At 39.8% G+C, this 12,156-nt stretch overlaps 1 protein-coding gene across 1 annotated transcript in view; it reads left to right on the top strand.

The window, feature by feature from the left end:
• Positions 1-12,156, top strand: part of FGFR1 (fibroblast growth factor receptor 1) — a gene marked incomplete in the record, with an annotated part of 409,849 nt that overhangs the window by 378,447 nt on the left and 19,246 nt on the right. The window contains 1 exon segment of the mRNA XM_053718078.1: positions 8,933-9,070. Within this exon segment, the coding sequence (XP_053574053.1) occupies positions 8,933-9,070 (138 nt within the window).

Raw genomic sequence — 12,156 nt, 5'->3', positions numbered from 1 at the left:
AAAGAAAACATAATTTATGTAAGAACTTACCTGATAAATTCATTTCTTTCATATTAGCAAGAGTCCATGAGGCCCGCCCTTTTTGTGGTAGTTATGATTTTTTTGTATAAAGCACAATTATTCCAATTCCTTATTTTTTATGCTTTCGCACTTTTTTCTTATCACCCCACTTCTTGGCTATTCGTTAAACTGATTTGTGGGTGTGGTGAGGGGTGTATTTATAGGCATTTTGAGGTTTGGGAAACTTTGCCCCTCCTGGTAGGAATGTATATCCCATACGTCACTAGCTCATGGACTCTTGCTAATATGAAAGAAATGAATTTATCAGGTAAGTTCTTACATAAATTATGTTTTTAAGTAACTTTCTAATTTACTCCTATTATCAAATTTTCTTCATTCTCTTGGTATCTTTATTTGAAAACCAAGAATGTATGGTATTAGATGCCGGCCCATTTTTGGTGAAGAAACTGGGTTGTTCTTGCTTGATTGGTGGATAAATTCACCCACCAATAAACAAGTGCTGCCCAGTGTACTGAACCAAACAATGACTGGCTCCTTAGCTTAGATACCGTCTTTTTCAAACAAAGATAGCAAGAGAACAAAGAAATTGATAATTGGAGTAAATTAGAAAGTTGCATGCTCTATCTGAATCACGAAAGAAAAAATTTGGGTTCAGTGTCCCTTTAACCCCTTAACGATTAACGTCGTACAGGGTACGTCTTACAAAAAACGGTCGTTAACGGCCAAGGACGTACCCTGTACGTCGTTTGTGTTTTCACTAACGACGTACATAGCCATAGAGGGGGTGGGATCATGCGCAGGGTGCCGGGAGCGCACACGGGAGTGGGGGGAATGCTACACTATGGCACAATTTGATTTTGCTTAGGATAATGTGGGAGAGAGGAGGGGGGTAATTTTTATTTAAGGGATCTGGGAGGGGGTGGGGGTTGGTTATCGAGGCGGGGCAACTAAACTACAGAAAAATATTTTAAACAAAATATTTTATGGCAAACTGGCAGCTGCCAGTACCCAAGATGGCGCACAATAAGGTAGAGGGGGGAGGGTTAAAGAACTGTTTGGGGGGGGATTAGGGAGGTTGGGGGGGAAGGGGGGATCCTACACAGCAGAATGTTTTTTTGTTTTGTTTTTCTTCCAGTACTTAAGATGGTGGGGACAATTGTGGGGTGGGGAGGGAAGAGAGCTGTTTTGGAGACATCAGGGGGTGGGATGTGTCAGGTGGGAGGCTGATCTCTACACTAAAGCTAAAATTAACCCTGCAATATCCCTAATTAACCACATTCACTGCTGGGCATAATACAAGTGTGGTGCACAGCGGCATTTAGCGGCCTTCTAATTGCCAAAAAGCAACACCAAAGTCATATATGTCTGCTATTTCTGAACAAAGGGGATCCCAGAAAAGCATTTACAACCATTTGTGCCATAATTGCACAAGCTGTTTGTAAATAATTTCAGTGAGAAACCTTGTGAAAGAAAAAATTATTTGATCGCAATAATTCCATCTTTATAATATTTGACCTACATTAGGTTTCCAAGTAATTCATAGCCAGACATGTGGGGTATTCCTAAAATCAGGACAACATAATGAAAATAAAAAATTTGAGCTACATTAGTTTTGTTCAGATAGTTATAAAGACAACTGCAAACAGTGTTTCTTTCATGTAATTAGCAAGAGTCCATGAGCTAGTGACGTATGGGATATACATTCCTACCAGGAAGGGCAAAGTTTCCCAAACCTCAAAATGCCTATAAATACACCCCTCACCACACCCACAATTCAGTTTTACAAACTTTGCCTCCGATGGAGGTGGTGAAGTAAGTTTGTGTTAGATTCTACGTTGATATGCGCTCCGCAGTAAGTTGGAGCCCGGTTTTCCTCTCAGCGTGCAGTGAATGTCAGAGGGATGTGAAGAGAGTATTGCCTATTTGAATTCAGTGATCTCCTTCTACGGGGTCTATTTCATAGGTTCTCTGTTATCGGTCGTAGAGATTCATCTCTTACCTCCCTTTTCAGATCGACGATATACTCTTATATATACCATTACCTCTGCTGATTCTCGTTTCAGTACTGGTTTGGCTTTCTACAAACATGTAGATGAGTGTCCTGGGGTAAGTAAATCTTATTTTCTGTGACACTCTAAGCTATGGTTGGGCACTTTGTTTATAAAGTTCTAAATATATGTATTCAAACATTTATTTGCCTTGACTCAGAATGTTCAACTTTCCTTATTTTTCAGACAGTCAGTTTCATATTTGGGATAATGCATTTGAATTAATCATTTTTTTCTTACCTTCAAAAATTTGACACTTTTTTCCCTGTGGGCTGTTAGGCTCGCGGGGGCTGAAAATGCTTCATTTTATTGCGTCATTCTTGGCGCGGACTTTTTGGCGCAAAAATTATTTTCCGTTTCCGGCGTCATACGTGTCGCCGGAAGTTGCGTCATTTTTTTGACGTTATTTTGCGCCAAAGATGTCGGCGTTCCGGATGTGGCGTCATTTTGGCGCCAAAAGCCTTTAGGCGCCAAATAATGTGGGCGTCTGATTTGGCGCTAAAAAATATGGGCGTCGCTTTTATCTCCACATTATTTAAGTCTCTTTTTTTTTTTTATTGCTTCTGGTTGCTAGAAGCTTGTTCTTGGCATTCTTTCCCATTCCTGAAACTGTCATTTAAGGAATTTGATCAATTTTGCTTTATATGTTGTTTTTTCTCTTACATATTGCAAGATGTCTCACGTTGCATCTGAGTCAGAAGATACTACAGGAAAATCGCTGTCTAGTGCTGGATCTACCAAAGCTAAGTGTATCTGCTGTAAATTTTTGGTAGCTATTCCTCCGGCTGTTGTTTGTATTGATTGTCATGACAAACTTGTTAATGCAGATAATATTTCCTTTAGTAAAGTACCATTGCCTGTTGCAGTTCCTTCAACATCTAAGGTGCAGAATGTTCCTGATAACATAAGAGATTTTGTTTCTGAATCCATAAAGAAGGCTATGTCTGTTATTTCTCCTTCTAGTAAACGTAAAAAATCTTTTAAAACTTCTCTCCCTACATATGAATTTTTAAATGAACATCATCATTCTGATTCTGATGACTCTTCTGGTTCAGAGGATTCTGTCTCAGAGGTTGATGCTGATAAATCTTCATATTTATTTAAAATGGAATTTATTCGTTCTTTACTTAAAGAAGTACTAATTGCTTTAGAAATAGAGGATTCTGGTCCTCTTGATACTAATTCTAAACGTTTGGATAAGGTATTTAAAGCTCCTGTGGTTATTCCAGAAGTTTTTCCTGTTCCTAATGCTATTTCTGCAGTATTTTCCAAAGAATGGGATAAATTGGGTAATTCATTTACTCCTTCTAAACGTTTTAAGCAATTATATCCTGTGCCGTCTGACAGATTAGAATTTTGGGACAAAATCCCTAAAGTTGATGGGGCTATTTCTACCCTTGCTAAACGTACTACTATTCCTACGTCAGATGGTACTTCGTTTAAGGATCCTTTAGATAGGAAAATTGAATCCTTTCTAAGAAAAGCTTATCTGTGTTCAGGTAATCTTCTTAGACCTGCTATATCTTTGGCTGATGTTGCTGCAGCTTCAACTTTTTGGTTGGAAACTTTAGCGCAACAAGTAACACATCATGATTCTCATGATATTATTATTCTTCTTCAGCATGCTAATAATTTTATCTGTGATGCCATTTTTGATATTATCAGAGTTGATGTCAGGTTTATGTCTCTAGCTATTTTAGCTAGAAGAGCTTTATGGCTTAAGACTTGGAATGCTGATATGGCTTCTAAATCAACTCTACTTTCCATTTCTTTCCAGGGTAACAAATTATTTGGTTCTCAGTTGGATTCTATTATCTCAACTGTTACTGGTGGGAAAGGAACTTTTTTACCACAGGATAAAAAATCTAAAGGTAAAAACAGGGCTAATAATCGTTTTCGTTCCTTTCGTTTCAACAAAGAACAAAAGCCTGATCCTTCATCCTCAGGAGCAGTTTCAGTTTGGAAACCATCTCCAGTCTGGAATAAATCCAAGCCTGCTAGAAAGGCAAAGCCTGCTTCTAAGTCCACATGAAGGTGCGGCCCTCATTCCAGCTCAGCTGGTAGGGGGCAGGTTACGTTTTTTCAAAGAAATTATATGTCCACAATAGATTTACAGGATGCATATCTGCATATTCCGATTCATCCAGATCATTATCAGTTCCTGAGATTCTCTTTCCTGGACAAGCATTACCAGTTTGTGGCTCTGCCGTTTGGCCTAGCTACAGCTCCAAGAATTTTTACAAAGGTTCTCGGTGCCCTTCTGTCTGTAATCAGAGAACAGGGTATTGTGGTATTTCCTTATTTGGACGATATCTTGGTACTTGCTCAGTCTTTACATTTAGCAGAATCTCATACGAATCGACTTGTGTTGTTTCTTCAAGATCATGGTTGGAGGATCAATTTACCAAAAAGTTCATTGATTCCTCAGACAAGGGTGACCTTTCTGGGTTTCCAGATAGATTCAGTGTCCATGACCTTCAGTCACAATCATTCCCTTCGGTAGCCTTATGCATGGAAATTCTAGGTCTTATGACTGCTGCATCGGACGCGATCCCCTTTGCTCGTTTTCACATGCGACCTCTTCAGCTCTGTATGCTGAATCAATGGTGCAAGGATTACACAAAGATATCTCAAATAATATCTTTAAAAACTCTAACGTGGTGGACAGATCACCATCGTTTAATTCAGGGGGCTTCTTTTGTGCTTCCGACCTGGACTGTAATTTCAACAGATGCAAGTCTCATGGGTTGGGGAGCTGTGTGGGGATCTCTGACGGCACAAGGAGTTTGGGAATCTCAGGAGGTGAGATTACTGATCAATATTTTGGAACTCCGTGCAATTTTCAGAGCTCTTCAGTTTTGGCCTCTTCTGAAGAGAGAATCGTTCATTTGTTTTCAGACAGACAATGTCACAACTGTGGCATACATCAATCATCAAGGAGGGACTCACAGTCCTCTGGCTATGAAAGAAGTATCTCGAATTCTGGTTTGGGCGGAATCCAGCTCCTGTCTAATCTCTGCGGTTCATATCCCAGGTATAGACAATTGGGAAGCAGATTATCTCAGTCGCCAAACGTTGCATCCGGGCGAATGGTCTCTTCACCCAGAGGTATTTCTTCAGATTGTTCAAATGTGGGAACTTCCAGAAATAGATCTGATGGCGTCTCATCTAAACAAGAAACTTCCCAGGTATCTGTCCAGATCCCGGGATCCTCAGGCGGAGGCAGTGGATGCATTATCACTTCCTTGGAAGTATCATCCTGCCTATATCTTTCCGCCTCTAGTTCTTCTTCCAAGAGTAATCTCCAAGATTCTGAAGGAATGCTCGTTTGTTCTGCTGGTAGCTCCGGCATGGCCTCACAGGTTTTGGTATGCGGATCTGGTCCGGATGGCCTCTTGCCAACCGTGGACTCTTCCGTTAAGACCAGACCTTCTGTCGCAAGGTCCTTTTTTCCATCAGGATCTGAAATCCTTAAATTTAAAGGTATGGAGATTGAACGCTTGATTCTTGGTCAAAGAGGTTTCTCTGACTCTGTGATTAATACTATGTTACAGGCGCGTAAATCTGTATCTAGAGAGATATATTATAGAGTCTGGAAGACTTATATTTCTTGGTGTCTTTCTCATCATTTTTCTTGGCATTCTTTTAGAATACCGAGAATTTTACAGTTTCTTCAGGATGGTTTAGATAAGGGTTTGTCCGCAAGTTCCTTGAAAGGTCAAATCTCTGCTCTTTCTGTTCTTTTTCACAGAAAGATTGCTATTCTTCCTGATATTCATTGTTTTGTACAAGCTTTGGTTCGTATAAAACCTGTCATTAAGTCAATTTCTCCTCCTTGGAGTTTGAATTTGGTTCTGGGGGCTCTTCAAGCTCCTCCGTTTGAACCTATGCATTCATTGGACATTAAATTACTTTCTTGGAAAGTTTTGTTCCTTTTGGCCATCTCTTCTGCCAGAAGAGTTTCTGAATTATCTGCTCTTTCTTGTGAGTCTCCTTTTCTGATTTTTCATCAGGATAAGGCGGTGTTGCGAACTTCTTTTGATTTTTTACCTAAAGTTGTGAATTCCAACAACATTAGTAGAGAAATTGTGGTTCCTTCATTATGTCCTAATCCTAAGAATTCTAAGGAGAAATCGTTGCATTCTTTGGATGTTGTTAGAGCTTTGAAATATTATGTTGAAGCTACTAAGTCTTTCAGTAAGACTTCTAGTCTATTTGTTATCTTTTCCGGTTCTAGAAAAGGCCAGAAAGCTTCTGCCATTTCTTTGGCATCTTGGTTGAAATCTTTAATTCATCTTGCCTATGTTGAGTCGGGTAAAACTCCGCCTCAGAGAATTACAGCTCATTCTACTAGGTCAGTTTCTACTTCCTGGGCGTTTAGGAATGAAGCTTCGATTGATCAGATTTGCAAAGCAGCAACTTGGTCCTCTTTGCATACTTTTACTAAATTCTACCATTTTGATGTATTTTCTTCTTCTGAAGCAGTTTTTGGTAGAAAAGTACTTCAGGCAGCGGTTTCAGTTTGAATCTTCTGCTTATGTTTTTCATTAAACTTTATTTTGGGTGTGGATTATTTTCAGCAGGAATTGGCTGTCTTTATTTTATCCCTCCCTCTCTAGTGACTCTTGTGTGGAAAGATCCACATCTTGGGTAATCATTATCCCATACGTCACTAGCTCATGGACTCTTGCTAATTACATGAAAGAAAACATAATTTATGTAAGAACTTACCTGATAAATTCATTTCTTTCATATTAGCAAGAGTCCATGAGGCCCGCCCTTTTTTTGTGGTGGTTATGATTTTTGTATAAAGCACAATTATTCCAATTCCTTATTTTATATGCTTTCTGCACTTTTTTATCACCCCACTTCTTGGCTATTCGTTAAACTGAATTGTGGGTGTGGTGAGGGGTGTATTTATAGGCATTTTGAGGTTTGGGAAACTTTGCCCCTCCTGGTAGGAATGTATATCCCATACGTCACTAGCTCATGGACTCTTGCTAATATGAAAGAAATGAATTTATCAGGTAAGTTCTTACATAAATTATGTTTTTTGTTTTTAAATTTTGGCCCCATTGTTCAGTATTAACCCCTTAATGAACATGACGTACCATGTACGTTGCCAATCGTTAAGGGTTTTCTTGTTACTAATAGTGCGAGTCCTGGCACAAGCAGCGGGACCGCACTATTATACTCTACCATTTGCTCACCAGAAATAGCTGGCAGCGAGGCCGCGCTATTACACAATCCCCATAGAAAGGCCAGCTGCGTACAGGGTATGTCACTGGTCCTTAAGGGGTTAAATGCCTTTATTTTATGTACCCATATAGGGTATCACAAGAAAGGTCTGTTTGTTTGTTTAAAAAATTGTGTATAATATGTATGGGTGCTGTTGACGAGAGTGGATAAACCAACAGTGAGCAAAAATGCATGTGTGTGTTAACTGAGAAAAACCTCTGTCCTTAGTTTTTAGTGACAGACTGACTGCTACCTTGACGACTTATAAATTTCTTCATACCGGTTTTTTTTTTATTATTATTCTTTGCTCCCTCTGTCATTGACCTGTCCAGGCCCTGGGACAGTAAAATCAGCCCCAAACCTTGATGCTCATAAAGTTGATGTTTTGTTTTTATAATGGAATATGCAGTATTTTTGTTCCTCCACACATAATGTGTTTCTGACCCTTATTAACATTTTTGTCAGGTTGTTAAAGAATGATTGTGGAATACCCATGTGGTCTTTGCTAAATTGTTACTTGAAGAAATGTTAAATAAAAAAAAAAAATCCATTTAATTATTGATTATAATGATGTTCTTAATTTTTATATATATATTTTTTATGGAATGGAACGTCCCTAATACTTTTGAATTAGAGTCTATGAGAAGTATGGTCTTTGATAGTCTCCCTCTAAAATCCATGCAGAGCATATTTTATGTTAAATATTTCAGATATTAAAATCAGGATCTTTCATTGTTGAGCCCTCTGTTTGCCACAAATATACATACATATTTAGTAGCTTTTAAATTCGCCGATTTTCAAATTGATATGCAGAAAGGCTTTTTTTTAAATAAAATTGTGAGACTTCTAGGTTATTGCTAAATTTGGCATAATGTTGTTAAAGGGACCCTGAACCAAAACATTTTCTTTCATGATTCAGATAGAGCATGCAATTTTAAGCAACTTTCTAATTTACTCCTATTATCATTTTTTCTTCATTCTCTTGCTATATTTATTTGAAAAGCAAAAAATCTAAGTTTAGCAGCCGGCCCATTTTTGGTTCACGACCTGGGTTGTGCTTGCTGATTGGTGGCTAAATGCACCCACCATTAAACAAGTGCTGTCCACCGTTTTGAACCAAAAATTGGCTGGCTCCTTAGCTTAGATGCCTTCTTTTTCAAATAAAGATGGCAAGAAAATTTGATAATAGAAGTAAATTAGAAAGTTGATTAAAGGGACATTATACACTCATTTTTTCTTTGCATAATTGTTTTGTAGATGATCTATTTATATAGCCCATAAAGTTGTTGTTTTTTTTTTTTTAAATGTATAGTTTTGCTTATTTTTAAATAACATTGCTCTGCTTTTCAAACTCCTAACCAAGCCCCAAAGTTTTATGAGAATACTGTCAGCTACCTCTCCAGCTTGCTCCTGTTTGTGTAAAGGGTCTTTTCATATGCAAAAGAAGGGGGAGGGGGGAGTGTCTTATTTGCCACTTGCAGTGGGCTTTCCAGCTACCTTTTTGTGCTGATTGGGACAACTCCTATATCATCATTTCTTGTCATTGAGAAACTTTCATTGATAAATGTTGCATTCATTGTCTCAATAATTGACACTATGTCATTTTGTATTTTTTTCCCCCCCAGATGGTCTTTTGGTGTTCTGCTGTGGGAAATCTTCACACTTGGAGGTTCCCCCTATCCAGGTGTTCCAATGGAAGAGCTCTTCAAACTACTAAAGGAGGGGCATAGGATGGACAAACCAACCAACTGTCCTAATGAGTTGTGAGTATTACTGTTTAATTCATGTAGAAAAAGGAAAGTACTGTGTTAGTATATTTCTGCCTGTCAATGGAACTTCAGTGTCCTGAAAGCTTTGCAATTGAATCCACTATTGGGTATTAAAGGTATCACCTGTACATCATTTTTGTCTAATCAGTCATATTGATCTCGGTTTCTTCCGAATGTATGCCTAGCATTGTGGTTACGTTGTTGCCAGAGTCAACCTTGCACTGAAGTCACACAAAAGTTGAGCAGCTAAATCTCAGTGGTAGTGCTTTTTCTATGTTACTAAAACAAAGATAGTATTGTATTGTCAATATTTCTTTCATCAGCTGATGAGTCCATAAATCAGGTGCGGGAATTCCTCTTGTGACCATTTGGAGGACATAAGATACCCTAACATGCCAGAGCTTTAAATCCCTCCCACTTCCCATGATCCTCAGTCATTTTTTTGCCTCCTTGATGAGAAGTGAGGTGAAAGTGAAGTGAAGAACTACTCGTCCTTTTGAGAGGCATCCTCTAACTCTGGGGCCTCAAACTCAAATTATCTGGGGGCCACTGGACAAGTTTTCTTCTCCAGTGGGGGCTGTTTGCAAAATTTCAAACTTTAAAAACACAGTTAAACTATATACAGTATTAGTTAGTGCTTGCTTACCATGCAATCTCTAAAAGACCACAAAATACTGTAGACTTGCATAATTAACAGGTTCTAAGCTGTCTGCCAGTACCCAGTTTAGAAGTAAAAATGGGGTTTTTTTTACATTTGTTAAACGTTTCTGTAGTGTAGCTTCCCCCCACACAAAACCAACCCCCCACCCCTCCACGATCACTTTTTGTGCTTTTGCACAAACAAGATTAGGCCATTTTATTAAAACATTTTCCGTAGTGTATCGGTTCCCACCCGCTCCCGCCCCGTGCACGCGCCCACCCGCCACCCTCCGTGCACGCGTGCGCCCGTGCACGCCCCCCGACGGTCCCGATCCCGCCCCCCTTGATGTCACGCGGCACACCGATGGCCGCCCACCCGCCTCCCAAGCCGACTCCCACCCACCAACGAAACCGGCCATCGATGTCCGGTGCAGAGAGGGCCACAGAGTGGCTCTCTCTGCATCGGATGGCCATGTGAGGTTATTGCAGGATGCCTCCATATCGAGGCATCACTGCAATAACCGGAAAGCAGCTGGAAGCGAGCAGGATCGCTTCCAGCTGCTTTCCACACCGAGGACGTGCAGGGTACGTCCTCAGGCGTTAACTGCCTTTTTTTTTTGAGGACGTACCCTGCACGTCCTCGGTCATTAAGGGGTTAAACTAAACCTAGGTAGGCTCATATGCTAATTTCTAAGCCTTTGAGGGCTGCCTCTTATCACATGCTTTTTAAATCTCTTTTCAATACATAGAGACAGAAAGTACACGTGGGATATATAGATAACACTGTGTTCAGGCACAGAAAGTTATGTAAGATTTAGCACAAAACAATGCTAATTTTAAGACAATAGATAATAAACAGTCACAGTCATGTGATCAGGGGTTGGAAGAAGGTTCCTAGATACAAGGTAATCACAGAGGTAAAAAGTATATTAATATAACTGTGTTAGTTATGCAAACTGTGGAATGGGTATTAAAGGGATTATCTATTGTTTAAAACAATAACAATTCTATGGTAGACTGTCCCTTTAAGAACAACTCTTCCATTGCATATCAAGCAAGTACCAGTTTTATTAAAGTCCAAAAAAAATAATCACTTGTCCACCTCTCTTGAAGTTTCCTCTACTTAGGGCTCGATTTATCAAAGCCCTACGGCTGCAAGTTCTCACAAGAACTTGCTCACCGTAATTTAACAAGCATCGGTCACCAGACCGCCACCTCTAAGGTTGCGAAATTCAATCTCCGTGGTCTAGTCCGACCAAGGAGATTGACAGCTCCTGCCCGCGCATGATTGGCTGTGCGCGGGCAGGGGGCGGGATTGCACGCGAGCGCAAAATTGCGCTCGTGTGCAATTGTAATTACCTGCAGGGCAATTTCGCCCGCCACAGGCGAGCTTATATGCGCCCCTGTCCGCCTCACCTTTGATAAATCTAGCCCATAGTATCAACTTTTTCTTTTAAAACATTATGGAGTATTACAGGATCAGAGAAGGTTGTCTCCCAATGTGGCGTTCTTCCATGGGAGGCCTGAGCTGTTAAGGCCGCCCACGGAAGAACGCTGTTTTACTAAGAGGTGACGTTTCCACCTCTTAGCAAATAGCGTGCGTGAAATCCGGCACAACAGGAAGACAAACCAAATTTAACGCATGGCTATTGGCTAAGAGGTGAAAACGTCACCACTCAAACAAAACAGCGTTCTGCTGTGGGCTACCTTAGCAGCTCAGAGCGGCGAACACTTGAAACAAATAAAGGAGCTTTCTGCATGAACTATGTTATACTTCATAAATGAAAGTCCCCTTTATTTGTCTCAATGGTCAATCCTAGTGTTTTACAAATGCTAGGATTTGACTTTCACTTTAAATGTAGTTTCTCTGCCGACAGAGAAAAAGGGAAATGGTTTCTGAGTCGGGAAGTATTTGTGCAGATAGTGAGACATTGAAGCATACCAGATATAGATCTCATGGCCTGCCACTTGAGCTACAAACTGCCCCAGTACTGTGCCTTGTCTCAGGAACCTCTGGTGGATCAAACAGATGCCTTAGAGGTTCCTTGGTTGTTCAATTTGATTTTCATCTTTCCTTTATTTGTGTTGCTATCTAGAGTGATAGTCAATGATCAAACCAGAACAAGCAAGCATCAGTCACTTCTTTCACAATGCCCTTTCTTCAGGATCTCAAAGCACCTCTGTAGTTCTACTATATTATGCAAGTGCAGTGATCAACATTTTTGCTTTGCAAGTGGGGCATTTATTTAACTGCTTATATTTTGGTAATTCAGCAGATATTTTACTGATTAAAAAATTGCAGAGTTTGGATATTTGCATTCAACCTCTAGATTCTGGTCAGCCAATTGTTTTTGTGCCAGGCAGACATTATCAGAAGGAGAAATATACACCAGAACCATAATTATAGAGGTGAATTAACAATGGAATGCAGTTAATAATTA

Source organism: Bombina bombina, chromosome 6, assembly GCF_027579735.1.
Source record: "Bombina bombina isolate aBomBom1 chromosome 6, aBomBom1.pri, whole genome shotgun sequence".
NCBI lineage: Eukaryota > Metazoa > Chordata > Amphibia > Anura > Bombinatoridae > Bombina > Bombina bombina.
The sequence above is the reverse complement of the archived record's forward strand: the minus strand, read 5'-3'. Positions and strand labels throughout refer to the sequence as shown.